General features: G+C 45.3%; 14 protein-coding genes across 14 annotated transcripts; 7 read left to right on the top strand and 7 right to left on the bottom strand.

Annotated features, from left to right (window-relative positions):
* Positions 1 to 209: 209 nt before the first annotated feature.
* On the bottom strand, positions 210 to 3,573 carry N7483_005611 (uncharacterized protein; the record flags this gene model as incomplete). The annotated part of the gene is made up of 20 exons (XM_057089048.1): positions 210 to 278; positions 329 to 551; positions 617 to 646; positions 701 to 851; positions 912 to 976; positions 1,032 to 1,162; positions 1,220 to 1,244; positions 1,299 to 1,401; positions 1,450 to 1,492; positions 1,538 to 1,581; positions 1,636 to 2,021; positions 2,071 to 2,193; positions 2,246 to 2,330; positions 2,381 to 2,430; positions 2,492 to 2,650; positions 2,703 to 2,808; positions 2,872 to 2,927; positions 2,974 to 2,984; positions 3,038 to 3,200; positions 3,260 to 3,573. The coding sequence occupies 20 exons, from the start codon at positions 3,571 to 3,573 to the stop codon at positions 210 to 212; spliced, it is 2,337 nt and encodes a 778-aa protein (XP_056948877.1).
* A 677-nt stretch (positions 3,574 to 4,250) lies between these two features.
* N7483_005610 (uncharacterized protein) lies at positions 4,251 to 5,957 on the top strand (the record flags this gene model as incomplete). Its single annotated transcript, XM_057089047.1, has 1 exon — positions 4,251 to 5,957. One exon carries the CDS (start codon positions 4,251 to 4,253, stop codon positions 5,955 to 5,957), a length of 1,707 nt encoding a protein of 568 aa, XP_056948876.1.
* Positions 5,958 to 6,199: 242 nt separating this feature from the next.
* Positions 6,200 to 8,562, bottom strand: N7483_005609 (Zn(II)2Cys6 transcription factor; the record flags this gene model as incomplete). The annotated part of the gene is made up of 3 exons (XM_057089046.1): positions 6,200 to 7,438; positions 7,505 to 7,970; positions 8,144 to 8,562. 3 exons carry the CDS (start codon positions 8,560 to 8,562, stop codon positions 6,200 to 6,202), a joined length of 2,124 nt encoding a protein of 707 aa, XP_056948875.1.
* Positions 8,563 to 8,886: 324 nt separating this feature from the next.
* N7483_005608 (TauD/TfdA dioxygenase family protein) lies at positions 8,887 to 10,069 on the bottom strand (the record flags this gene model as incomplete). The annotated part of the gene is made up of 2 exons (XM_057089045.1): positions 8,887 to 9,911; positions 9,967 to 10,069. The coding sequence occupies 2 exons, from the start codon at positions 10,067 to 10,069 to the stop codon at positions 8,887 to 8,889; spliced, it is 1,128 nt and encodes a 375-aa protein (XP_056948874.1).
* Positions 10,070 to 10,485: 416 nt separating this feature from the next.
* N7483_005607 (TauD/TfdA family dioxygenase) lies at positions 10,486 to 11,879 on the top strand (the record flags this gene model as incomplete). The annotated part of the gene is made up of 4 exons (XM_057089044.1): positions 10,486 to 10,893; positions 10,947 to 11,160; positions 11,229 to 11,437; positions 11,496 to 11,879. 4 exons carry the CDS (start codon positions 10,486 to 10,488, stop codon positions 11,877 to 11,879), a joined length of 1,215 nt encoding a protein of 404 aa, XP_056948873.1.
* Positions 11,880 to 11,984: 105 nt separating this feature from the next.
* N7483_005606 (uncharacterized protein) lies at positions 11,985 to 14,157 on the bottom strand (the record flags this gene model as incomplete). The annotated part of the gene is made up of 2 exons (XM_057089043.1): positions 11,985 to 14,035; positions 14,094 to 14,157. The coding sequence occupies 2 exons, from the start codon at positions 14,155 to 14,157 to the stop codon at positions 11,985 to 11,987; spliced, it is 2,115 nt and encodes a 704-aa protein (XP_056948872.1).
* A 1,216-nt stretch (positions 14,158 to 15,373) lies between these two features.
* N7483_005605 (uncharacterized protein) lies at positions 15,374 to 15,631 on the top strand (the record flags this gene model as incomplete). The annotated part of the gene is made up of 1 exon (XM_057089042.1): positions 15,374 to 15,631. One exon carries the CDS (start codon positions 15,374 to 15,376, stop codon positions 15,629 to 15,631), a length of 258 nt encoding a protein of 85 aa, XP_056948871.1.
* Positions 15,632 to 15,651: 20 nt separating this feature from the next.
* Positions 15,652 to 17,671, top strand: N7483_005604 (uncharacterized protein; the record flags this gene model as incomplete). The annotated part of the gene is made up of 3 exons (XM_057089041.1): positions 15,652 to 16,104; positions 16,156 to 16,735; positions 16,809 to 17,671. The coding sequence occupies 3 exons, from the start codon at positions 15,652 to 15,654 to the stop codon at positions 17,669 to 17,671; spliced, it is 1,896 nt and encodes a 631-aa protein (XP_056948870.1).
* A 246-nt stretch (positions 17,672 to 17,917) lies between these two features.
* On the bottom strand, positions 17,918 to 18,760 carry N7483_005603 (uncharacterized protein; the record flags this gene model as incomplete). Its single annotated transcript, XM_057089040.1, has 1 exon — positions 17,918 to 18,760. The coding sequence occupies one exon, from the start codon at positions 18,758 to 18,760 to the stop codon at positions 17,918 to 17,920; it is 843 nt and encodes a 280-aa protein (XP_056948869.1).
* A 2,457-nt stretch (positions 18,761 to 21,217) lies between these two features.
* N7483_005602 (uncharacterized protein) lies at positions 21,218 to 22,192 on the top strand (the record flags this gene model as incomplete). Its single annotated transcript, XM_057089039.1, has 2 exons — positions 21,218 to 21,360; positions 21,418 to 22,192. 2 exons carry the CDS (start codon positions 21,218 to 21,220, stop codon positions 22,190 to 22,192), a joined length of 918 nt encoding a protein of 305 aa, XP_056948868.1.
* An 882-nt stretch (positions 22,193 to 23,074) lies between these two features.
* On the top strand, positions 23,075 to 23,992 carry N7483_005601 (uncharacterized protein; the record flags this gene model as incomplete). The annotated part of the gene is made up of 1 exon (XM_057089038.1): positions 23,075 to 23,992. One exon carries the CDS (start codon positions 23,075 to 23,077, stop codon positions 23,990 to 23,992), a length of 918 nt encoding a protein of 305 aa, XP_056948867.1.
* A 232-nt stretch (positions 23,993 to 24,224) lies between these two features.
* N7483_005600 (SRPBCC family protein) lies at positions 24,225 to 24,701 on the top strand (the record flags this gene model as incomplete). The annotated part of the gene is made up of 1 exon (XM_057089037.1): positions 24,225 to 24,701. One exon carries the CDS (start codon positions 24,225 to 24,227, stop codon positions 24,699 to 24,701), a length of 477 nt encoding a protein of 158 aa, XP_056948866.1.
* Positions 24,702 to 24,892: 191 nt separating this feature from the next.
* On the bottom strand, positions 24,893 to 25,839 carry N7483_005599 (PhzF family phenazine biosynthesis protein; the record flags this gene model as incomplete). Its single annotated transcript, XM_057089036.1, has 2 exons — positions 24,893 to 25,312; positions 25,366 to 25,839. 2 exons carry the CDS (start codon positions 25,837 to 25,839, stop codon positions 24,893 to 24,895), a joined length of 894 nt encoding a protein of 297 aa, XP_056948865.1.
* A 253-nt stretch (positions 25,840 to 26,092) lies between these two features.
* Positions 26,093 to 26,986, bottom strand: N7483_005598 (GFA family protein; the record flags this gene model as incomplete). The annotated part of the gene is made up of 2 exons (XM_057089035.1): positions 26,093 to 26,867; positions 26,889 to 26,986. 2 exons carry the CDS (start codon positions 26,984 to 26,986, stop codon positions 26,093 to 26,095), a joined length of 873 nt encoding a protein of 290 aa, XP_056948864.1.
* Between the last annotated feature and the right edge of the window lie 250 nt (positions 26,987 to 27,236).

Below are 27,236 nucleotides of genomic sequence, written 5' to 3'. Positions count from 1 at the left end.
AATATAGAAATTTATATACATGACATCTAAGCATAAGCACAAATGTGATGAATTTACGGAGCAGAAATTGAACCTCGGGAGCTATGAGATTTGCATAGGTATCTGAATATCAACTGCTTTCGTGTATAACAATGATTCGGATCTCAAAGGCACAAAATCCCTTGACTGGAAGGAAAAAAAACTACTCCAAGTAAAGTCAAAATCCCCATTTACCAAGTTGAAGGGCCAAAAGTCTCTCCATCTGCAACCGTCTTTCGAATAGCCGTATAAAGATAGTCCTATTGACTCTGTTAGTATTTGACAAGCCAAGATTGAAAGTGTTTCTCACCATAGTCTCAAACGCAGTTGTATTTCCCCACCAATTTGGCACCGAGACACCAGGGAGGGTAATAGCACAGAAGATGACAATTGTCGAGAGAATCAGTCCACTGTCGAGTGCGGCTGCAGTGACATAGTTGTATTGGCGCCACCAACCACCCCATCTGTTTCGGATCCAGTAGTTGAAAATCAGACCGAAAATGACCCAAGATGTATAGCTAATGGGCGTGGCACTATATTATCGTCAGTATTTCTTCACGTCTGATAGCAATATCGGTCACGGTCAGAATCTACTTACGGAGGCAACCAAGACATAGCGCCCAGCATCCTATTGTCATATTTTTGTTAGTGGAAGTCATATCAGAGAAGTTGGATTACATACACAGGGGCGCTGAGGTATCGAGCTTTGGATCTGGGGAAGATTCGCATCAGGGCATAGAAGGCGACCGGGAGAAGTGCTCCCAGGAGCCAGAAATATTGAATCGATGTATATATTGCGCCGGGTCCAAAGATACGGCTTGGCCCAATGACACCTGTATGATGGTTAGTTATGACATGGAAATAAAAAAGGGAAAATCAGATCGTGAGCCTACCCCAAACAATGCTTGAAGAGAAGAATGTGCGTCCATTCGGGCACGAGAAATGGTCAGGTTGATCCCTATTGTTTCATCAGCTATGTAATTCCTATCAGAAAAAGGATTTAATGCACTTACTCGGAGCAGGCGTTAGGGATAGTTCCAAGTGTCCAGTTCATCACTGCAATTTGCACAAAACATGCCCAGATTGTCGCAACGACTTGGCACATAAAGGTGACTCGTGGTGGAACCTTCATGTAGTGGGCGAGCTGTTAGACGATTGTTAGCCAGGATTCGATTTTCTCTACTTTTGAGTAGAGACTCACCTTAAGATCTGAACAGTATGTTTGACTAGAAGAGCATCAATGCTAGATATAGCAATCAAAGGAGGCATGCAGGACTTACGCTTGTCCTAATGTGATTGTACTGAAGACCTTGAAAACCATGACACCGATCGGTTTCCCGGGGATCATGAATCCAGCAAGGAAGGGAGATAGAACGTTGAGAGCTACAGTCATTAGATGAAAATCATTGAATTTGGTGTGGATGAACTTACAAATTGTAATATTGGTGACAGCCAGTACCATGCTGGTTGGAATCTGGATAAATTAGCATGAATCTCCAGGGTACTGGGAAGAACATACAATGAAAACAACGGCGATGATAATGGAGACAAAAAAGCCCCACCCTGGATATTCAGTTAGTACTAAGTTCCGAAGACAAGTAGATATTGAGCACTTACAAGGCAGCTGAGAATCATATCCGAGAATACCGCCCAATCCCAGAGCTATCGCCAACAGGAAGAGAGCTCCGTACCACCACTCCGGAACTTCAACATATTTTTTCATAAGAGTCAAATGGATATCTGGCTCTTGATCACGAGCAGCCTTGGCACGGTGCCAAATTTCCTTCCGATGGTATAGAACGACGTGAACAAGAACGGCTGTCAAGGCTGCAAAGGAGAGACCATAGTTCAATAGGAATGTTGGAGCAAGGAACATGGGCGAATAAGCCTTGTATTTCTGTTCATCAAACGTGAAACCAGTGCCCAGAATCTTGCTGACGTTATATTGTTGTTGCGTGTTATCATAGGTGGTTGATGTGTTGATGGGTAGATAGTCGGAATAGCTGTCGATGTGTTAGACCTGTCAAGACTCTGACAATGAGCTTCACTTACAACGCTCCAGTATAGGCGATTCCAATAGTGGTGATCAACACAAATATCACAAGTCCGATGAAAGTGTTCATGATTGCATGAACGGGCGAAAGAAGGGGGTCGAGGAGGTATGCCGAGACATAGCTGTTTGAAGTCAGTTTTGCTTCTTGGAGCCCCAAGTATTTGGTATACTGACGTCCAGTCAAACGTCAACGGAATGAGAGAAAGGCCGGTATAGCCTCCAAATAGTTGATTTACCACCACATTATTAGGCTTGATCCCTATGTAAATAGTAAGCATTGTTTTGACGAGCGAGGGGAGTGAAACTTACATGTCACAAATGCGAAAATAGATAGACTCTGCCAAATAACGCCAGGAAACCTAGGATAAAGTGAGCTTAATACCAATTGCTCAGATTGAATTAAACCCAGTCAAAACTTACCAATACCAGCAAAATGAACCGAGCATGACATAAAGGAAATAGCGGTATCGCGAAATAGTCCAGCCGTTAGTCTGCGATGGATCTGAGTCGCTCTTATCATGCAATGCATAGAATAAAGTTGTATTGGCAAATTGAGTAGGCCATATCATGGCAGCAGGCCTATAAGCGATCAGTATGAGTACTTCAATTAGAGTAAGTCTTGTCAACTTACCACACAAGCAATCGGCGGAACATACCAGCCAGAGCAATTCCAACAATTTGACTGCTGAGTGCAAACAAAAGCTGAAATCCCCAGCTGATGTCAAGACCATACAGGGCTAGATTTAATTAGTAAGAGCACGTCCGATAGAAAAACATTCGAAGGTTGCATCTTGGCTCACATTTCGCTTTCAAGGCCAGGAGTGCATCGGTGCAGTATGCATATCCGATTGAGACGCTACACTTTGTTAGATATGACTTCACATGTAGTGATTGGTACTCACTTTGCCATAATCTAGAATAATGATTAGTATCAATCTTAATTGGAAAAGAGGCTGAGGATCTTACCGTGATAACTGTATGCTCCTTGATAGTAAAAGGTCCTGGGTTCAATGTCCATTTGAGACCAAATGTGTTAAATGTCTTGGTGGGCATTGTTTTTGCCCAGAAGCAACCCATCGGATACACAAGCAATTGTACCACGATCGAAGGGAAGGAAATTGCTGGGCTCCTATAAATTTCAATCAGTAAGGCTGAGATTGGCTGAGAAAAGTCAATGGGATATAGTACCTCATACTCAAGAACATGTTCAATCCACTACCAATAGTGGTGAAAAACATCCCCAAAATCCATGCACGCACTGTGTTCGCGACTTCTCCCCCATCTGTATTGCGCACAGCAGCACGAACAGACTCATACTGCGATTCCTGCACGATTGACTTCTCGAACTCCACAGCTTTCTCTTGATCACTGGTATTCGCAGCCTCGTTGATAGCGTCTAGTTCCTCTTGGGGTAAGTTCGGATCCCATTGATGCGATAATTGAATATCCTTGAGCTCCTTGTGAGTCTTGGTAAAGACATCCGAGTCTTTGGTGGTCTCCATTATGGTCTCTGATTGTATTGGGGATAGATCTGGTCCATCCTCAAACTGAGTAGGGCGTAATACCATTGGCATCGTGAGGATGTTTAGTGAAACACTTGAATTCAACTGCCGTGCGACTTGAACCCCGCATCTCTCTATTTATACAGTTTAAATTGCTATCATGAATTACCCCGAGTTATCTCTTAAATTGACCACTAAAATCCTAAGATACGCCATGTATCCCCTCGGCAGTTGAGTACCAATGCAACCCCTTCATTCCTCCTTGTGTCGCCTAAACACGGCTTGCTTTCTCTTGGCGGATAGGAGTCCGACGCACGTCCAGCAAGTTTAGTATATCAAGTTAGACTAAGAACATTTTAGACGCTAAGAGTGACACTAAGAGATACTAAGACCAGGCTGACTAGCACTAGACTCTCCCGTTAGATAACAAATTGACCCATTCTGGTAAGAATGCGGAGTAAGTCAACGCTATCCCGCACTTTATCTTAGCCATCCTCGTGACTTCGATATGATCAATCTTTGAACCACTCGGATCATCCAGCGACATTTAGCTTATTATCGGCTTATACTACCGTGGTGCTCGCTAAGAGCTGCCTAACCGACTATTTACCCTTACTCTTCTTTTACTTATCATAAACCACCAGCGGACCTCTCTAGTGGCGCGATTAGTTCACAACATGGTTGACCTGGACTCACCTCGTGGCCTTGCGTTTCGACGCGCACAAAGTGGCAATATTCGCGATAGAATAGAGAGAATCACGCAAGATCTCAAAGAGATCAAAAAGTTTTACGCGATCACAATCTCTGCGACAAGGATAAATCGATTGCGCAATTTCCTGAATGAGGAATTAAATGAGCTCGGCAATCTACCATTTGAATTATACACCCAGGAAGAGAAGGTAGACTATCTTTTGATCAAGAATTACCTGGAGCGCCAGCTACGCGACTTGGCTCTTGAGCAAAATCGAGATCAAGAAGCTCTTCGACTCTTCCCATTCGTGGACACATTAATAAGCCTCTGCGAAGAACGGGCTGTCGTTTCTCCATTGAAGCCGAAGGAGACTGCGCAAAGGCTATTTGAGGCACAAAATCAGATTGATCAGTTGAGCAATGAGATTCAAAAGGACTCGACTCAGTTCAGCTTGAGTAAAACCTCGGCTTTTCGAGCAGCGAACACCGTCGTCTCTTTGCAAGATCACCTGCGAGAGTGGCATGGGTTTTACAAAGGGTATGACCCCTTGTTCGATTGGTGGGTCTCAGATCCCTATAAGGCTCTGAAATGGAGCCTGGATCGTGTTATAAACCTCATACGTGAGAAGCTGGTTGGCATAGATCCAGCCAGTGAGGACACTATCGTGGGACAACCTATTGGGCGTGATGGGTTATCTGCCGAACTTCAGGCCGAAATGATTCCGTATACTCCCAAAGAGATTATCTCAATAGGCGAGAAGGAGTTTGCTTGGTGTATCAACGAGATGGAAAAGGCATCGAGTAGTTTGGGCTATGATGATTGGCGCCAAGCTCTGGAACATGTCAAAAACGATTATGTCGAGCCGGGACAACAGACACAGCTTGTTTCTGATCTTGCACAAGAGGCCATCTCTTTTGTTGAGAAATACGATCTCGTGAGTGTGCCACAGATTGCCAAAGAAACATGGCAAATGTTCATGATGTCCCCCGAGCGACAGAAAGTGAACCCCTTCTTCCTAGGTGGGACATCTATTATCGTGTCGTATCCGGTAAGCTCCATGAATCATGAAGCCAAGCTGATGAGTATGCGTGGAAACAACATTCATTTCTCTCGGGCAACGGTCTTCCATGAAATGATTCCTGGTCATCATTTGCAGATGTATATGAACGCAAGGCACAAACCCTATAGACGTCTGTTTGATAGCCCTTTCTGGATTGAAGGGTGGTCTCTATACTGGGAGTTTCTTCTATGGGATGATGATCGGTGGAAGAAAACTCCCGAGAACCGTATTGGAATGCTTTTCTGGAGGCTTCATCGCTGTGCTCGAATTATCTTCTCCATTAAGTTCCATCTTGGTCAGATGTCTCCCCAGGAATGCATTGATCTTCTTGTGGATCAAGTCGGCCATGAGCGAGCAACAGCAGAAGGAGAGGTTCGACGATCTCTGAATGGAGATTATTCACCGTTATACCAGGCTGGCTACATGCTGGGTGCATTGCAGATACACGCGTTGCGCAAGGAGATGGTTGAGACGGGACGAGTGAAGGAAAAAGAATTCCATGATCGGTTCTTGAAGGGGAATCGTATGCCTATTGAATTGGTGCGAGCCCTGATGCAGGATCAGAAGCTTACAACTGATTTCAAATCTTCTTGGAGGTTCTACCCTCTTGATTCTACACATGTTGGAAACTAGAGCTGAGCGTACAATTAACAGAGGCTATGGCTTAATACTAGTTTACTTATGGACTTCTTGTCTGTAATTAAAGCTTTCGTGGTCAATTGAAATTCTTTAGATGACCAAAATCGATGATTTGAGATTATTTCAAGGGTATAAGAAGAATATGGCCACATTCAAGTGTTCATGATATCCCTACGGTCGTGAACTAGGCGGAAAATCCACAGATTTTAGAAGCTGCGAACTGAGGAATATGAGTCTCACCACCCGCGGCCGTCACGCATGCCCCAAAACATCGACATCCAATTAAGATGATTCAAATCGGATGTGAGTGGAGGCTGCATACTAGTAAATAACCGAGGATCTGGTCCAGAAAAATCACTCTGTCCACCTATTCCACTAAAGAATCCCTCATTTCCAAGCCCCATTCCGAATTCCATTGGCATTGGCATTGTCATCGGTGGTTGATCCAGCAGTGTATCAAGACTGCCATCTGACTGTTCATTGCTGGGTGTTGGCGCATTTGGTGTCATCTCAAGTAGTCTCTGCTTAATTGTCACGACAATCTTCGGCGGAGCCAATGGCTCTCCAGATCGTCTGATAACTTCTTCAAGAGCCTCCCAGGCCTGAAGAATAACGTTGCTGAATATCGCAAAAAGAGGATAGTCGTATCCCTCACTGCAGGTGAACCGAGCTTCATAGTTGGCATTCATCACCTCCCATGCTTGATTAGAGTGATAGCTTATCGGCCGCTTCTTCAAGTCGTGGATTATATGGAAATAAGCAGGGAAAGGAAAGTAAGCCCGTGCAGCCCAGAAGAAGCCCGCAGTCCGGGGTGAGGTGATGATCTTTGTATCTGAATCAAGCATACGAAATGCCTGGGCTACCAGAGCGTCACTTTCAGCCTGTGATGGCGGAGTGGAAGAATCGATGTATTTTGCGTAAGCCTCTAGGAGATAGCATTTCGAAAAATGTGCCCTGCCTGTCCAAATCGTCATGAAATGAAGAGGATTTTCCTCATCACAGAATTTGAAGAATTCATCTTCCATCATTTTCTCAAAGGTAGCTACATCACCCCCATTTGGAAGTTTCTTAGCGATCTTTTTGAGGGCTGGGTTGAAGAATTCAAGGTGAAAGGAAGAACTTCGAACGAAATCAGCGATTTGAGCGCGCATCACGATGAATGTTGACTCAGTCGCTCCAGCTTGCACAACAGGAGGCTCCTTCATCTCTGCCCAGAGATCAGAATCGTTCACATTCATAGGGATTTTGCAGTCCCATGTAGGATTCAGTGATGAAGTTTTGATTCCTGAAAGTTCACCCAGTCGAGCATCGAAAACTGTAAGCGACCACCATAGCCTCCGTCGCATTTCAGCTTCGAAAACGCTGCAATTTGCTAGGAATGATTCACTATGAATACCCATCCGCTGGGCGAGCTGAAGTGCGATGCCAAGGATTGATGAGAGGGATCGAGGGTTTGTGTTCGGTTGGAGAGAATACTGCAATTTTAAACAAAATCAGGAAACGGATTCTCATAAGGGTAATTCACACGTTTTTAGACTTACGAGAAAGAAGCATAGTGCAGTCAGACAGTCGCGATTGTCCGAGCGCAAGTACTGACAATTTAGCAATGCTTGCTGACAGCCAAATTGATATCTTGCTAGGAGATCATCCTTGGATAAGCCGAACATCGACTGGAAAGTTTCTGTTTTGACAGTCTGGATAGACATGCAATACACGCCAAACATCAGTGCCTCAAGGCGAGGCTCAATTTTTGCTGTATTGCCAGCCGCCTCGATAATTCTCCCTTGCAAAGTAGGAGCGTGGATGATTTTCAACAACGGATTGATCTTCTCAAGGTATATCTGCCACAGCTTAAATATATGAACGGGTTCAGGATGCAAAGTGGCAAGATCAACGGATGATTTAGGAGAACCAAGGATGATGTGGTCGTCACTTGCATACATCTGATCCCATGAGAATTTGACTGTTGCCTCGCGGAAGCCATTGATGATGGTTGGCTGCTTGGGTCTATTAGAAGAACTTGAACGAATCTACATTCGGTATTAGTTTTTCAACGCTGACTTGGTATGAAGAGAACAGCTTACCCCTTGACACATGACCCTCCACAGACTCCTATGCAATTATTAGTATACGATTCGCCGAGGACGGTATAAACCGTGAAAACATTACACGAGACTTACTTCGGTTCATGATCATTGTCCGACCTTGCATGTCGATAAGGAGACGGTCCATTAGATTCATCCTGGTCTTCTTGCGTTTCAGTATCAGACCTGCTCTCTGCTATATCGTCTTCCACCGAGCTTTCATCCTTATGAAGAGGATCAAACTTGATTTTGTTTTGTCGAAGTAGTTCCTCATATCTCCGGAGACGACCCAGAAGTTCCCGCTCTGGGAAACGGCGTTTTCTTGTGCGTGTCTGTGTCGCTGGCACACATTGAAAACGATGCTTCAAACAGTTTGCACAGGGAGATTTGCGATCGCATTTGATCTTGCGTTGCTGACAGTTTACACAAGCCAAAACGCGCGACCGAGGGCGTGGTGAATCGGGAGATAGACCCGCCCGAGAGTCCGGTAGATTTGGAGGTCCACGCTCCGCCATGATATAACCAGGAATTTGAATTCCTTTGTGAATTTCCCGGGCTGTATCTGATTATTAGGTTGGAAATGAGAATTTGCAAAGGTTTTCTTCACGAGAGATCGGAAATGGTTTATGATATTTCAGGAGAGGAGGCATCGGAGATTAGAAAAGTGCGCCCGGGTAGCCCGGGACTTTCTATTCCCCGAGGTGCTTTGGTCCGGGGATTAGTTCCGCCCGAGGCACTGATGGCGGGACCATTTTATTGATTCTACTTTTCACTTAGAAGATCAGAGTAAAGTGGAATGAAATTTTTGAATTTAATGAATAGTAGGCTTTGAATTCTGGCTAAGCCAAAACTTGATCATCAGGACCCATTGGAGGCCGACTCGCCGCCATGTTACACTGTCTAAAGATACGAACCTCATGATCCTTGAACGAACCAACAATAGAATGCATGACACCATGGTTGTTGAACAGAACCAAATCTCCCTCCTGCCAGTCATGTGGATAAATGAGAGATGGGTCGATCGCGCGTCTCTGCAGCTTATACAGACGCTCACGAATTTCCGGAAGGTTATCGAGAACCTCTCCATTCTCAAGATGAATCTTCCTGACACACGTAGGGTAGACCATCATAGCCAATTTTCCAGTAACCGGGTTCTTCCAGAGCATCGGGTATGTCTTGATCTTGGAAGACTCAAATGGAGGTAAATCCTCTTCTGAGAGTTCAAGGCCTTCGGATACGATACCTAATCCATTGGAACGAGATTTGGCTTTGCTCATCCAGATATACGGGTGAGGCGCATATTCAACTTTGCTTGTGCGGACAAACAGCTTTTCTTCTTCGGATAGCATGTCGTATAATCTATACCCGCTGCAGAATGCCGTTGTGCCAAGAGGGACATCTATCTCAGTTTTGGTTCCATCGTCATAGCGACAGATCTGACGACGTCCCTTGGGGACCTGAACAGCCAAAAGAGATGTGACAAGAGGTGGGTCCAAATTGTACATGGCTGAGTCGATGTGCCAGCGGTAGAAATGAGTGAAGTCATCATTCTCTTCTGCTGAGATTGGGTCTTTGTGAAAGGTCTTGTGGTGTGGGTGTCGGAGTTGGATATTGGTCAATCCCTCATATTCCTTCACGGAGCCATGACCGATGACTTGTACTTGGGGCTGATGGGGAATGGTTGTGAGATCGGCGTGGAGTACACTTCGTTTATCGATCGACTTTCCATGACTATACACTCCTGCAGCAGGGTCAAATCGTCGGGTGAGTTCATATTGTCCCCGAGGAGAGAGATCGCCTTGATTCTTGATGACGACCACCTGGTTTTCGTATAGAGCTTTTCTGAGGATTGCAAAGTCGTCGTCTGAACATCATTAGCAAATGACCTTCCATATTCGAACGGTTAAAAGTAGTCATACCATCCATGGATTCAACATTCATTCCTGTCAGCTCAACGCCGAAGTCTATGTTGGAACCCATAGGCTGCGTGAGAGGTTTCGAGCAAATGGTTACGGTAGCCATGGCTTCTATAAATTGAAGATCTTGAAATCGAGAGTAAACTTGAAAAGATTATTCAACAATTGCGAAGAGTCCAAATACTTATACATTACTCATTCGCAGAAGCTCATCGTCCTGCTCCACAGCTGCGGGTGAGCTTTTAAACTCCTCCTCGAACGACATGTATCAAAATGCGGGAGAGAAAACGCATTCATCCCGAGATTTGATTTCAATGACAAAATTGCTAACGAGATGACCAAAATCAAAACAGATAACATCCTGAGGTCCAAATCTAAACGCGTGGGTGCGGATGAGTTCCCGGCGGATGAGTGCGGCAACTCACCCGCCAGATCGAATTTCAAGGTCTATATAATCCAGAACAACATCATTTTGTCTAAATCACTCATTCATCCAAGTTCTAAACAAATTTGACTTTCAAAATGCCAGAAGCAACCAATCTCACCTTCAGCCTCCTCCCGGAGAGCATCCGACAAAGCTCAGCTATCGGTGCTGAAGTACAACTTCCACCTGGAATGTCCATTCTGGACCTTGATAAATTGACCGAAGATGACAAAGATACTCTACGAAAGACTCTGTTCGAGAATCAGGTCATCGTGATCCGCAAGCAAAAGGGAATCGATCCTACTGTTCTACCCAAATTCGCCAAGATCTTCGACCCGAACGCCTCTGATATTCATTCGGCTGGAGAGAAAGCTGTCAGCGACCCGAAGAACATTCTCTCAGCTTACAAGGCTGGAAGAATTCCCAAGGCTCCACAGGTTGGAATTATTGGGTCGGGTACTTTTCATGATTATGAAGGTCTGAAGAAGTTAGAGGTTATTCACCTGGTGAGTTTGTTTCTTTATGAGAGGATGACACTAGAGTCTAATTTGGCTACTAGGATCATACTTTGTTTCATGAGACTCCACTTGAGCAAGAGAAGCTGGATCAGGGATTTACTCGCCCTTACAGATGGCACATGGATACCCCATTTTATGAGCGATTGCCGGGCGAGGTAACTATTCTACACTCGATTCGCATCCCAAATGTTCCAGATCAGAAGATCAAATTCCCAGATGGAACAGAGAAGACCATTGGTGCAGGTGCAACTGCTTGTAAGTCAGCACTTGCGAAACCTTTCTATATCATTTGAATATCTTAATAACTTGTGAAATGGTTCTAGTCTTCTCGGGCGCTCGTGCTTTTGCTCTCTTGACTCCCGAGGAACAAGAGTTCGCATTGAACACCACCGTTACATATGCTCCACAGGCCTATGAATACATCAGGCAGTGCAAGGCTTCCCCTGATGGCCTGACTATCCCAACAATGGGACGTGAAGTTCCAGTTGAGAAGTTGTCAGAGTGGAGCTGGGATAAGGTTGCAGAGCACCCTGTAAGTATACCCAGAAACCAGCCAACATAATCACAGTGGACTAACGGTGTTTCAATAGATGGTTTGGCGCAATCCACTCAATCCAGATAGACCCTTCCTCCAAGTTCACGGCTGCTGCGTTTACAAGCTGACAACACGCGACCCGAAAACTGGTGAGATCACAGTTATGGATGATGTCGAAAAGGTCAGAAATGTGGTGTACAATATGCAGAAGAAGATCTACGCAGCCGAGAACATTTACCCCCATCGCTGGGAAGAGGGTGACTTGGTGATCTTCCACAACAGGGGCGTTATGCACAGCATCACAGGACAATTATCGAAGCACAAGCTGGACGAGGATAAGAGACGATTATTGTGGCAATGTACCATGACCAGCATGGAGCCACCAAAAGCATTTCGCAGCTATGAAGGAGTCAACGAGACAGGATATGTCAGAGTCTAAATTGGAACTATTCACACAGATAACAGGCGTTCATCAATCATCAATCATCATCTTTTCGGCTCCATCGTTTCAAAACATCCATCTAGTCCTCCAAACAACGTAAACTCATGACATTTGATCTGGGAAATTATTAAAAATCCCATTGAACCAAAGATCAAAATCAATTTCTTCTTGATTCCATGGTAATTGCATTTCGCCCACATCAACCGTATCAATAGTCTCAGGTGTGCCGCTAGAGATTCTGCCCGGCGTCAATTCATCGGCGAATGGAATCATACTCGCTTTGCTCAGGGTTGAGAAGTTCGTGAACACCCGATTGAAATCAATAGAGGTGAGTCGGTTCATCTCCGAGACATTGGAACCAGATTGTTCAGCAATGAAGATAGCATTTATCAGAGCAACACCTCGCTGGGCAAGAACATCGCCATCCCTAGAGGCAAGACGGTCGCGAGCGGCAAGAACAGCTGTTCGATACATTGGTACCAGTCTCTTATCTGGAGTTTCCATGACTGTATTCACTTCAAAGCATAATATAACGGCCGCTGTGATTGCAAATGCGGTATGTGTCCAGATAGATAGATCATCGTCGTCAACGATTGTCTCATGTTCGCGCAGAATGGTCATCGCAGCTGCAACACAGGTCCTTCGAGAGTGAATGAAGATGGGATCATGAAATGAACGAAACAAAAATAACCGATGAATCATGATGATTTTCTCTGCTGCGGTAATTGCAAGGCTTCGACGAGCGATCGTAAGCCAAGGAATTTCGGCTTCTTTGAGTGGGTCTGGCCGTAACATGAATGATGGTATACCTTTTACAATGGCCCGCATCTTTTGGTCTACTCGAAGAATATGTTCATATTGCTCTCGGAGGGATTTGCGGCGGTGCATAGGTCCAAGTCCATCGACTAAGCCGGGCATCAGGGCAGCTAAATCCACAAGAACTCGAACATAGCTGCTGATGGTTGGAATTTCAGATAGTAGACCTGCTAGGTCATGATCATCTGCGTTGAGGGGCCGACCTGTTGAAAAGTGCATCGGGGAGATGCTATACGTGTCTGTGAATGGAATGGCGAAGTGATCCTGGATAAGCATTTGACACCATACTCTTCTTCCGACCTCTCGCTCCACTCTCTCTTCCCATCCATCATTCGTTTTATTCTGGATGGGAGGGTGATTTTTAATTTTGTGAATGCCCAGACACTCTGCAATACGCACAGCAGCATTGAAAAGAGTTGCGTTTAACTGGCTAAGACCTAGATTATGGGCAATCTCTGTCGATATGACAACAGCTTGGACAGAGTATATTGACAGGTTGTTCAGAAAGTGGGCGTTATAAAGTATCTGCACCATGGTGGAAAAGAGTTGCTGGGCAGACTGCATAGCGCTCAGATCGACGTTGATCAGCACTGTTAACTTTTGGCTGTTCTGTATCGAGTTGACCGTGCAGCTTAAAACAGAAAAGTAGAGTGCTAGCCAAAGAGGATGATCGCATCTTCCCGTTTTCCAAAACAATTCACATTGCTCGAGAAAAGTCGGTCCGTGGAAACTATTGTGATGCCAGGCGAGGTGACTGATATGAAAACTTATAAGGCTTTGCGCATCCACAGCTCTGGGTAGTTGATTTTGAACGAGAGGCTCCAAATATGAACCATATAGTTGAAAGGTTCCGCTGTTCATAGATAACTGTTCTGGGGTATCTCTTCGGTATTGACATCCGCATCTCCTATGTGGAAAGCAGCCAGCGGCATTTCTTCCCCAGGCCAGATGCTCTATTGCAGTCAGAAGTGGTGGATCTGTGCTTTCCAATGGAGCCTCTGCAAATCGATGGTGTAGAGTTTGGTCTTTGCGAATATTAGGAAGTTCCGGCTCCGGATCTTCCGTTAAGGATCCAGCACTGAGCGGAACATCAGGATCGTCCGCTCGGCCAGTCTGTAGCTGGGATATTCGATCTCTCAGCTTAGCACTGACATGTGGGGACCTTTCACTTGCTGAATCCAAGTCCGCGAGTATTGAAGCCAGGAACTGGATTTCGGATGCATGCTGCACTGTGTTCCTTCGCAACTGCACAATTTCAACGGAGCAGTGCAGATTGAGTCTCCGGCATCTTGAGCACGGGATCTGTTTATCACATTTTCTCTTCCTCTTGGTGCATTCTGAAAGTAGATCATGTTAATACAATGACTCTTTAGAGTCAGGGGTGATTACAAATACCTCGACAGGCCATAGGCCGGCGCTGCGAGACGCGTAAAGAGCCAGCCGTGTCACTTTCGGGCATAGAATCAACTTCAACCCCACAGGCTATACCTTCTCGTTTTAGGACTCTCAATGAGACCTTTGAGGCTCGTATTGACGTATGGGTCTTAAAGAGATGCGGGGATGCGGGATGGCGGATGAGCATCAAGACTCAACCGCAATCAATCAAGTACGCCCGGGCGCTTATCAATGATAAGCTCTTAGTCAACCAATCAAACAGGAAGTATTACAATCTTCCTATCATCTTTCATTTGATCTGAACTTGGAGTACATACGAGTATACTGGTATCTTTTACATTGATCTAGATCCCATAAGAGACTGCTCCCCGGAATTTGCCCCAGGAAAGGTTTTCTTGCTTGACTATGGCGACACACGTCCTTCACTCGGCAGCCCTGGAGACTCAACCCCCAAGTCGGGCGACATGGTGGGAATCGCAGACCGAGCAATGCTGGTATTCTTGAAATGAAAGTGAGAGATGAGGGCGATTCCGGTTCGCTCATTTTGAATCAAAATGGAGACTTGACTGGTACTTTTTTCGCTAGTACTCAATACCACCTACACAGTGGACATTTGCGCGTCTACAGAGAGTATCTCGGAGATGGTACTGGTTTCCTTCAACGAAAATGCCACAATCAGAGCTAACTTTCGCCTTTCAAGTCTCAAATCCAGACCTAAAGAAGTCGTCCACAAAATAATTGTCTTCTTCTGTTCAGAAACTGTAAAGATTTGGTTTGATGTTATCCCGAATTTCGAAATCTCATTGGCTTCAAATATCCATCCTTTATCTCCTAGGAAATAGTCACCATTTTGCTCAAGTTTCACTTACATATAGACTATAGGTGTAGCCTCAATCTCAGACTCGGAGTCTGATCCGTATGCCACCATTTGAAACATTTAGTAAAGCCCTGGAGGCAACAGGTAGCGGCCGCCTCAACTATAACGCTATGAATCTCATACTTCTCCATCTATAAAGCCAGTCAATTCAATTGAGATATTTCAAGGCTCTCACATTTCCAAATCTAAAGTTCGGACTAAATCACGGTTACAAAAAATGTTTTAACACCGACCATCTTCATGTTTTCTCTCTCCTCTCTCCTCTGTCCTATGTCCTCTTCCCTCGTCTTCCCTCCCTCAAGTTCCCCTCAACTTCTTTCTCTTTCTTTTTCTCTGGCTTCTCTGCCATCTCTTCTTTCCATTCATCAAACCACTCAGTCGACTAGGCCAAGGATATCTCAAAATGGAAAAGCGATCCATCGACTTTTCTCCCACTCGCGCTTCAAAGCGTCCGAACCCCTCAAACCCCATCAGAGGCAAACCTTTCCGAATCAGCGATCTAAAAGAGGGTGAGACATTCTACCAGGCATGCATTCTGGTCTCTGGGGATTGTGGTTATTCCTGGGATAAAGCCGATAAAAACACCTACATATCAGTTGCAGTAACTGATTCTCTTCTCTGCATCGAACCCAGCCAAGCACACATTGGCCACATCATATAGGGTCTTGGACAGCACTGATAATGTTGACTCCCGGCGTCAATAAAATCAAGCTTGATTTACATCGTTATGGCAGCGTCCAAGTCGAGGACTCACTCAAAATCACGGTCAACTACGTTCCTCTGCTACAACTGCCCCCGCTTCATTTGGCGATTCTTGTAGCCAAGGATTCACCCCTGTTGATTGACTGTCCTCCAGCAAAGTATGGTGGTATTTCAACTGCTCACAGCAGTTTGGATGCAGCAATCTCCAAATTCCGCATGACGGCATACATGTGGCAGGCTCTTACAGCAGAATATTTTCGTGGAAAGAAAACGGGGAGACGTTCGTTCCGTTTTGATGAGGAATGGACTGTTAACATCACAACGCAAATAGCCCACCAAGCAGGCCCAGATCACTCTGCTGCTATGGGCATGGTCGCAAAAGTTCACATTATTCGATGTGAAAAATCAGTCGCAGAGATCCGGGATATGAGTGTGGCTCAGCAGAATCCTTGCGATCACGATCGAGATACCTTGCACAGATAGTTTGAGGCCACTCTACTGAAATCGGGTGCTCCTTTTGAACCCAGATCTCGTCCAGTTGTTGCAGGCTTGATCTTCGATGCACATTACTCAGCAGATCAATCCATTATCCTCGGCCATGCCGCATTGGGCTGCCATAAGCCTAACGGTATCTCATTGGGAATCTTTGGTAGTCACTTGACCTACTCCTGGCCTCGCTTCCTTCAAGAAGTCCCTGCATGTCTCACTGATGAGACTTCTACCGGTAATATCTTGGGAAATAAGAATGGCGAATGTGATAGCATGTGGGACACATGTGCTTTCAGTCAATGCACATTCCTCCATCAAGTCGGTCATGCATTTGGTGCCAGGCATACCACTAGGATCATGGCCAAAGATCACTACTCCTGGACTTGGTATTGGACTGCGAATTTTATCGAGAATAATTTCAATGCGGACATGGGTCTTGATGAGAAATGGGATCTACGCGACGCTTTTTGGTTCAGATCCCTTCCACAGTTTGCACTACCTGGAGATCTTCCCATGACGGAGGATTTCAAGAATGCCGCTGTCAAAATTGAGATCATCGCTCAGGAAAAACTTAGTTCCAATTCAAAGTCTCCGCTTGTTTTGGGATCGGGAGAGCGATGTTATTATCAAGGTTTCTTGTTCGGCAGGCATTGCAGATGTCCAAATTCGAAATGGCGAAAAGGATATATCGGATGTATGGCCTGAAGATGATGGGGACATGACTTCGAGAAAAGGTATCTTATGTATTCACTTTGATCATGAATTCATTGACCCAAACAAGCCATTGAAAATCACTGCAGCGGGTATGAATGGAAAGGAAGAGACAGTCATGGATGGATGGGCCTTGCTGAAGAAAAACTCCTATATCTGGATTTTTGGGAGCAAGGTCAAACTTCGGAAGCGGAGTGTTCAATTTGAGGGGCTTGGTGAAAATGACATTGAAGGCTATGTCGTCGACTGGGCTATGCTCCTCCGCCACCGAGGAAAGAATGGCCAGATTTATCGTGCCCTTTGCATTGACCTCCAAGTTGGGGATACCATGAATGGAATAGCTGTGCACTATGCGGATGGTCATTATGAGAACTATAGTCCAAAAGACACTCGCCAGCCTCATACTTTTGGACATGCCTCACTGCACCATGGCTACCTACCTGGCGATGAGAACATTATCAAGGTTCTCATCCGTAAGCATGATAGTGGAAGCTTGGCTGGGATTCGCGTGATCCTGAGTAATGGAGTCCACTGGGGCTGCCTCAACAAGAATGGCGATCATAATAGTGATGGGAATTCTGAGACCGAGACTGCTGAGAGACATGAGGAGCAAGATAAACAAGGTAAATCTGTGTTCACTCTCGAGCCAACTGAAGATGAGGTTATTGTTGGATTCTACGGGCAGAGCGACGCCAAATCAGGTTTCATTCACCAGTTTGGAATTCTGACTGCTCCCAAAGATGTGGAGTTGCCAGAAAGAGTCTATTACTTGCCGGAGTTCAACAATACCAAGTCTTGAAACCGTGCCTTTTCTTCTCTTCGGGGCTTTTCTTGGCCTACTGCGTTTTTGAATTATCTCCTCGGATCACATTTATTTCGAAATTGAAACTCAATCCTACCTTTTTCTAGTAAAATTTCCTCCCCAACTAGTAACAACAAACGTATTAATAACTCCAGATTGTTGATTAAAGAATAATCAAAGCGCTAGTAGAACTATTATGTCGTTAAAGATGAAAATATGATAAATGATACTGATAAACCCTCACTACCATCCCTTTTCAACTTCTCTGTCAGCTAGCCATAGCTCCCATCCAGGAATCCTACCATTCGCAAACGCACCATCGTCCCAATTATCACGCAACGCCATCATATCATTCCGCAAAATTTTATGTACTTGGCCTGGAAGATCATCAATTCCTAGAGCCCAAGCTTTCATCTTCAAATCAGAGAGAATACTGCATAAGAGATTGTACTGATTAGTTGGGCCTCTGATCCCTTTCTGCTCCATCGATGTCATGACGAGATTTTTCCTGTTCCCGGCGCCATACATATCCACGTAATCTCTCATCAGGAGACAATTTTGCTCTACAAGAGTCGCTACCCTCTCAGGAGTTTCCCGAACTTTGGTTTCCACAATGGTTTTCGTATCGAATGTAGTTTGTTCCGCGGCAATGTCTGCCAACACTCGTTCAAAAGTGGACTCCAACTTGATGTCGTTCTGGTAGAGGTCTTTTCCTTCCCATTTGCGCACCAGTGCCCACCAGTGAACAGTACTTATTACTTTCTCCTGAGCTTGTCTCTGGCAATGGAAGAAACATTGGCAGAGGTGTACGATGTTGTCGGTGCTAAGAACATTATGTTCAATCCATTTCATTGGGAAGAGAGCCTCACGCTCAAGATTACTGGCCTCTCGTTGTAACCAGCACTCTGGTTTCCAGAAGCGGAAGAGTTCGAAGATGCGACTTTGTAGCGTGCTGAAAGTCCTTTTGGAGAGAAAGATGGCATCCCTTCTGGGAGGATAAGAAGGGACAGGAAATTCCCTTATGGTCCTGTGCGTCAAGGAACTTTCGTAAATGCTCTGGCGGCTCGGTTCTGATTCCTTGAACATCCAGAGTGGAATATAAAGACAGCGGTCCACGGGTTCACACCTTCTCACACGAATAAGTACTCGCACGAGATCGGATAAGGATTCAGGCTTTTCGATTTTTGTCCCTACCCTTTCGAACCAGCGAGGCAGTTTTGCGCAAAAAATATTGAGTGCCATGGTTTTGACGACGTACGTTTCAGTTACTTGGTAACTTGGAGTCCACATGCAACTTGTTGTCAAGGTCCCGGTCATCTCTCTTATAAGCCTCCTCGCATAATCCAATCGACCTGCAGTCACCATGGCAGAGACTACTATGGCAGCAGTCTGCTCAAGACGGAAATAACTCCTCGAAAGAATGAATCTCTTCAGGTCGTTCTGGGTGATATTTTCTCGGCCCGCTTGAATATTTCCGAGTATTCTTTTTTTGGGATCATGGTGGCGCGGGTAGAGTAATGATTCTGTTGATGATTCTGTACTTGACTGCTCTAAGTAATAGCTCCAACCAACACACCATGGCATTGTTTCCGAGAGAGAGGTTAATCGAAATTCTTTTTTCGATTGACATCGGGTAATCATCTCGGAAATATGCGATGACCGTGTTAACAAGTTGAGTGTGAGTGGACCAGTCAGTTTGTAGGTATTCCTCGAAACCGATGTCGTGATCAAATGTGGTATCAGGTGTTCAAGTTGCTCAAGTCGAAACTTGCCAAGTTTACTGGGAATTGGGTCTGGCGATCGCTCTGCTCGACCGGGGTTATGGATCTCTCCAAGCCTCGTTTGCAGAGTATAGGGGAGGTGCACAGCGTCTTCCATGCTGTAGTTAAAAAGTGATTCCGAGTCTTGAAATATCATGCTCAGAACTGACTCTGGCGATCGAGGTCAATAATATGTGGATGATCTGTTCAAACTGGATAGTCTGTTAGATGTTGGTTGAATGTTGGTTGAGTCATTTTTTGTTGGAAATTCATGAGTCACGACATGTACATGTACTTGTATCCTTGTCGCTCCCCATATCTGGCGTTGAATGTGATATATATATAGCATGAGGCTCCTGCGCATTTGATTCGCGCTGATCTTTTGGCCATCTCGAATGAGCTTCCACCTGGACAAGATTCCAATATTGGAGAATCAGCCTTGCCAAATCGAGGCGCAGCAATTTTTAGTAGCAGTACAACTCCACGTCCATCTTCGTTTCGATATGTCCTGGATTCTGATGTAAATACTAAATTGCAGTGAGTGGATGATGTTCTCAATCGGTTCAAGTTCAATAATCCTTCAAGGGCCAACGAAAGAATAGTTCTCGCTTTAAGTGCTCTTCGAATGGATCAATAGTAGAAGAAAAGATGAATTAAAACCAAAAATTAGAATTCAGGCATAGAAAGTACTGAGTACATAGCCAGTGCTCCAGTCATGGATGGCTGCCAGAGAGATGACTAAGTCAGGTCATCTTCCACCTCCAGGGCTGGGCAGGTGGGCACATGGACACCTGGATGACCCCTCAGTCTTATGAGGTCTGTGTGGCCAGAATGCTAAGCTATACACTAATTCCCTTGAACTCCATATTTGAATGGACAGCAGATATTCAACCACCATGGCGATTCCAACCTGATCCACCCATCAAAGAAATGAGTCTACGTGTACTCTGTACAGCGAATCCTCCACAAAACCTTGTCTCTTGCTAATGCCTGATTTAGCGAAAGGAGAGCAACCCCACTCCGTACCGATGCGGTGAGGAATCAGGATAGGAGAACTTGGGTATGAACAGCCACTGTCGTTCTACACAGACAGTATCGGAATAATGCGGGGAATAATCACATCATTCCATTTGAGGCAAGCCCATGCGTCCAATTCTTCCCGATGGCTTGTTCACATAGTTAAGGAGGAAGAAACACGGTCGACTTCTAGAACAATTTGGTGCCTGAAAGAGGGAGGGCGATCATCGGCAGGTTCAGCCAATCAATGATCTACATACATCACCGGGGCCCGGGCCGGTTGGACTCTTATTGGACTAAATCACCGATTAAATAGTCGGTTTCCAAGTCCGATCTATAAAAGTGTTGTGTGCTTGATATACTGTGTTGATAAGATGGTTGGCATTACATGATCTAGTGGGTTTCGAATGTTATATCTTGGACTGCAACTTTCGTGACTCTTTCTCTCCTTTACTCTTCACACTATATCATTCATTTTGGGCTCCAACTATCTTTGTTTCACCGGTTACAGATTTGGGTACCAGCCCTAGACTGATCCACAGTGAGTTGTCTCTGCGACAAGTGATACACTGCCCCGCGGTGGGATTCCCAAGGTTCTTTTATCTAATCGATAGTTTTCTCTCAGATAAACTATAGGTTCAGTGGGGGATCTACCTGTCTCTACATTCTCTTTCTCCCCTTTTCCAACCTCGACTACTCGACTACTCGACTAACCGGGACTGTCACTGGATAATGACCCCGTTGCCAACCTGAATCTCGAAATACCATGTCTCAGACTCTCCAGGAAAGTCCCATCCAAATGGGCATTCAGCGCAGCCGAAGCCGACTCGGGGACCTTCTGGTAGCCGATACAGTCGTTGCTGCAGGCTCAGCAACTCTTATAACGCCCGCCGTGATGATCTTTGATAGGTGAGTTCACGTTCCTCAAGATTATTACAATTGCACAGATTCCCTAACATGATATAGACTCGTGGTCGAAAAGTCATTCTACAATCAACCCCTTCTACCCGCATTCCGCAAGCATCTATGGTTCTCAATCACACAACCAGCCACCTTCTTAACATCTCGCCCCAGTCTTCTCGTCTGGTCCCTCTATACTGCTACATTCGCGACTGCAAACATGTCCGAGACAATCTTGAATAAGGTCTATCCAAAAATCGACCACGCGATTGCAGGCATGACCACATTCGCCTCTACATTCTTCGTGAACTCATCCGTGGGGATCTGGAAGGACGTCAAATTTGCTCAACTCTTCGGCCACAATAATAATACATCATCACCATCAACATCGTCTACTGGACCAACCAACTCTACATCACCACCCAAAACCGTTCGCTCGATTGGCCGAACCCGAATTCCCTTAGCCACATACTCCGCCTTCTTACTTCGAGATGGCCTCACAATCTTCGGATCTTTCAGTCTGCCCGCAATGCTCTCTGCAAATATTCCCGATTCAATCGCCTCTCAGGAATATTTAAAGATCCTGATTGCCCAACTTGCCATTCCGGCTTCTATCCAGCTCATCAGCACCCCGATTCACCTTTTCGGACTAGATGTCTATAACAGACCACAAGTCCTTCCGACAAAAGACCGTATCTCACGAATCAGTCGTGACTGGATCGGTGCTTCTCTTCTTCGAATGTGTCGAATCATCCCCGCCTTTGGTATCGGTGGGTTTCTCAATACAGAAGGGCGGTTATATCTACATGACCAGTTAGATGAACAGCGCCGTCCTTCCTAACCCAAGTTTCCCTATATAAAATAAAGACCAATATACCCTTTTACTTTTTTTTTCTCTGCATTTTTTCTCTTTTACCAACTACATTTCCTAAAATTTGTCAATCTCCTTGTGTGAGTCCTTATCGTAACCCCACCGATTGACTCACCGGCCCGGTTTTATGCGCTTTCCCTCGGCTTTGACCCGGCGCGCACACCGTAAGTCGATATAGATCCGATAATGTTGGGCCAATATGTGTGCGGTGATGCCTTAGCGAAGATTCAACCTTGGAAGTTCAAGTCATAGATTTATTGATGTCATTTCAAGTTTCAAGTTCTATTTCAGGTACTTTGTTCCTGAGTGGGCCCTCAATAAGTGCGGATCGACAAGTGATCTTTAATTTCTGTTAATTACATATCGGATGTCTGATCCGATCTGACTTGCACATGTGATTATCTTTTTCTCGAATGGCTAAAGATCTTATTTTTCTTCCATAAGACAACGCCTGAGTAATATGATAATCTCCGATTTACACGTGGTGAATTGTATGGATAGCTGTGAAATTAGTCCGGGATACTTGACAGGAACAACACATATATGGCAACTTGAGAGACTTCTAGTAATAAATTCAAGTATACAGCGCCGGGGGTATATAGCCAGGTGTTAGTAGAGTACTCTTCTGGTTAGGTAGAATACTATGATGGTATTATGGCTGCGCCACCAGGCTGTGATGCGGCACTGGTGCCTAGCCTTGTACCCCACACTCCACGACAGAGCCTCGCAAGGTTGACTCAGGGTGATTCAGAGTAAAAGATATTTGAGAAAACAAATACCTCACAACAATGATCTCTATTTCCAAAAATTCTCCATATTCGTCCTATATTCTAACTGATCCGAAATATCACAATGTCCATGAAACAGAACTCAGACTTCCTCCGAGGCCCTCCTCAAAATGCTTCAGTCCATCACATCGACTTCACAAGAACAACACCACCAATCATGGCATTCAAAGATAGATTCGCCGCCGTAATAGAAAATTTCATTAGCGAAGCTGAATGTACCGAGCTTCTCCGACTCGCTGAAGAATCCACAAACTCGTCTAACCCAAACACCCCGATTTGGGAACGAGCCATGATCAATGCAGGCGGGGGCAAACAAGTCATGTCAGTTGATACACGAAAAAGCGGACGAATAATCCTTGATTCCGCGGATATCGCACAGCGAATCCTCGATCGCTTAATGCCTTTCATGCGTGACTTCAATATCGATACTGTGCATAATATGCCCCTTGTAACTGGTCTTGGTTCTGCACGACGTGGTGAATCGTATCAGTTATCAGGGATTAATGAACGATTGAGATTTTTGCGCTATGAAGGTGGAGATTATTTTCGCCCGCATTGGGATGGGACTTATGTTACTCCTGATGGGAATGAGCGGTCGCTTTTTACTATTCATCTGTATTTGAATGGGGATGGGGAACAGGATATGGAGGAGTTGATGCCTGAGATTGAGCGTGCAGAGAAGAGGAATGCACTCTTTGTAAAGGATGGGGAGGTGGATTTGATGGATATTAGAGAGACTCAATCTGAGTCTGGGTTGCAGTCTCCTAGTAATGATGTTGATGCTCGAAGTAAAGAGACGCTGTTGGGTGGTGCTACTTCATTCACCGATGATTACCGTGCGAGTGAGGTTGTGCGTGTATTTCCCAAAACAGGATCTCTTCTGATATTCCAGCAGAGGAACTTGATGCATTGTGGTGATGATGTTTTTCGGGGTATCAAGTATACAGTTCGGTCGGATTTGATGTATACTTTGTCCGAATGATGAATCGTGGATCGTGAATCGTGATTGTTGATCCGGGGACATGAAATGCCGAGCTTACACATTCCCGAGATGTTTGTCAACATCTGCGTCATATCCGCATGCGGGAAACTCTGAGCTTGAAAACTACATAAAGCACTGATTAGCCTAAGATCTTTTTCAAAAATCAACTTCATTTCATTTCAATTCAACTCAATCAAGTCAAGTGAATATCAAAAACCTCAAAAACCTCATCATGTCCTCTGCAAACAATATCGCCTACACGGCTCTCATCAATCCAAACGGATCAACCCCACTCTCGCACGATCAAATTTGGGCCGGTCTTCTCTTGAAGATTCGTTCGGCAGAGACCTTCGTTCCAGCCGCTATTTCGCACACAAAGGTCCTAAGCGAGTCAATTGACCCTACCGGCAACCCAGTGACGGTGCGAGAAGTCTTCTTCCTGGAATCAGGCAAGACAGTGCGAGAAACTGTCGTGGCTTATGAGCCCACTCGCGTGGACTTCCAACAGGATGGAGGAAATATTAGCAATGTCATTAGTGAAGGGGCGAATGGGGAGCTGTATATGACATACATCTTCCAATGGAAACATGATGGTGCTTCAAAGGAAGAACTGGAGGCGTTTTTGGTGAAGGAAAAGTCTATGGCTCGAGTGGCGGTTGAAGGGACGATACAGGCATTGCATCATTTGGCATTGGAAAAGAAGCTTTAGAGATATTTGGAGGATTATTCTGTTTTGATGTCTGTTTTGTTATAGATTTTTTTCAAGTACTCTACATAGCCCATATACTTCTATAGCTTGGAAGTTTATTGGGGAAAACACTAAAGCCATTCAAGTTTTAATTCATTTATTCTAACATGAGTCATTCGACTAATTTCCATACATCGTTATTCCACTGCTGCTCACGCTTCAGGTGCCAGAATAGTACCTTCTGATACCTGCACCGCTGTACCGGTCAACTCCACCTGCTCGATCTTCTTATCGTTACCAAGCGTAACGTTCACTCCAATATCACTTCGTCGACCCATCTCAACACCCTGTACAATGTGATACCTGTGCTCTTGTCCAGCTTGACCCTCTGTCAGAGTCAGGTAAGCAGTCAACCCACTGGCCGAGCTACCAGTCGCCGGGTCCTCCAAATTACCCAGCATCATGCGAGTGCGAATAACCTTCTGACTCATAACACTATCCTCAACATCACGCACAAAGAAGTAAACACAGACAAGTCCCGATCGCCATCCCTCATCGAGATGCTTGTCTACAGAGACAAATTCCCCACCCGTAGCGGGTGTAACAACCGCTAAGGCTTCCAGCGAGGGTAACTCAATAAAAGTCTGAGCCATTCCATTCACAATAGAGAATAAGGGAACGTAACATCCGACTTAGGGAAAAACGGCGCCAGAGTCGGGTGAAGACGCAGTAATTCTTGGAGTGGGTAGCGTGACGCATGAATACGGGTATTATGCGCAATTCGCGCAGCAACATACTTGGTTGCTGGATCCTGAATCGATATCGGGATCTCTCCAGACTTGGTGATCAGAGTATTCACGCCATTACCGGCTGCGTCCGGACCATGGCATAAGAACCAAGTTGCGGCGCCGATAGTAGGGTGACCAGCGAATGGAATCTCGCATTCAATGGTGAAGATGTCAATTTGGCGCTTGGATGCATCTTTCACTGGGTAGACGAAGATGGTTTCAGAGAGGTTAAACTCCAGTGTGATCTGGTGCTTTTGACGTTGAGTCAGTGCTTGCGATTCATCTTCTGGTAGGAAGACCACAGCTAGAGGGTTTCCGGAGTATGGCTTTGAAGTGAAGACGTCGAGAGTGACGAAGCGGAGTTGAGTCATATTGGGTAGATTGATGTTTCGATCAACTTTGAATTGTAGAGAAATACTAGGGTCCAAAGGTGGATTTTATACTCTTCCCCACTTGATTTGACTCATTTCGCATTGCAGATGTGGATCATAGTGGGTCTTACACGCTGCCGAAGCGTGCCGCTTGTCATCGGGAAATGAGAATTTTCAGTCTAGAAATCAAGAAAATGTCATATAATATATGGAGTATAGCCTAATAGTAGGTTGAACGGTCTTCCATACTATCCTATGGAATGATAAATTCATCTGGATGACCCCGCTTAACTCCCCATAACTTCAACCCTTCCATCAACGCTTTACTGAACCCCGCATGATATCGTTGTCCATTCTCCAACCACGCAACTCGACCTGCTCTCCATGATACCCAATTCTCAGCCATAACCCCTTCTGGTGCTCTTAGGATTCCAACTGCAACATCGACTATCTCTGCTCTTTCCTGACAGCTGTACAATACTGTCGCTCCACAAGTGTCGCAGAATGTTCTAAGCACATCCGTGGTGGAGCGATAGGTCTTGGAAGACCCAATCACCAGATTGGTAGGTGGAATCGGAGAGAGATGGCTCACCGGGATAAACATCCACCCGATGACATGAGTGCCGTTCACCAGCCGGCAATCATCACAGGTATCCATGCATGCGAGCCACTTGTTTTGATATATCGGAGAAAGCCAGACTTGACTTTCTGGATTGGCGATGAACTCGGCTTTTGGTCTGGCTATCTTGAATGAAACACCGCCACAGTGACACTGCGCAAGCAGATCTGGCTCTGCAGATTCCGTGACTGGGGTTATTTGCGTGTTAGACTCTGGATCAACCATCTCCATGGTATTTCCATCGATCACGGGGATGATAGTAGCAAGACCATCGGGTGCTGAACCCGGGTATAGATGGGTAGAAAATCTCCGAATACCCTGATCATCTTTATTGAGATCAAATATAGCAGTTGAGATGACCCAGTTTTTATCCTTGTGGCTTTGGTCTCCAATCTGGCAGCCACACGTGCTACATCAGTATCGTGTTGACAGTGAGTCGGGGTAGTCGTAAGCAGTCGATTCGTCCGATGTGGATGGGAAAATGAATTCTGGTTTAATCCCAGAGGTAATCGAGTATGAAAAATACATGGCGTGCCATGCGTGTGGCGACAGATGCTGCAATGGCATAAATGTACATTCAATGGGAGAGCATCCGCTGGTATAGAAATGGTGAATTGCACTTTACGACAATGGCAAGATGCTGTTAGCACCTTCATGCTCTCTTGAGAATTCATTTTCAGATGAGATCAGATATAAATATCCCTTCAAGTTACTTCAAGGACTAAGAGGGGAGATGGACATTCGTCGTATTCCTGTGCACGGACCGTATCCAGACTAT

The sequence above is a fragment of the Penicillium malachiteum genome (genome assembly GCF_028827825.1).
Source record: "Penicillium malachiteum strain IBT 17515 chromosome Unknown utg000002l:1.0-8849297.0:1.0-8852440.0, whole genome shotgun sequence".
NCBI classification, from domain to species: domain Eukaryota; kingdom Fungi; phylum Ascomycota; class Eurotiomycetes; order Eurotiales; family Aspergillaceae; genus Penicillium; species Penicillium malachiteum.
Note: the sequence above shows the minus strand (reverse complement) of the source record. Positions and strands in the feature narration are given on the sequence as shown.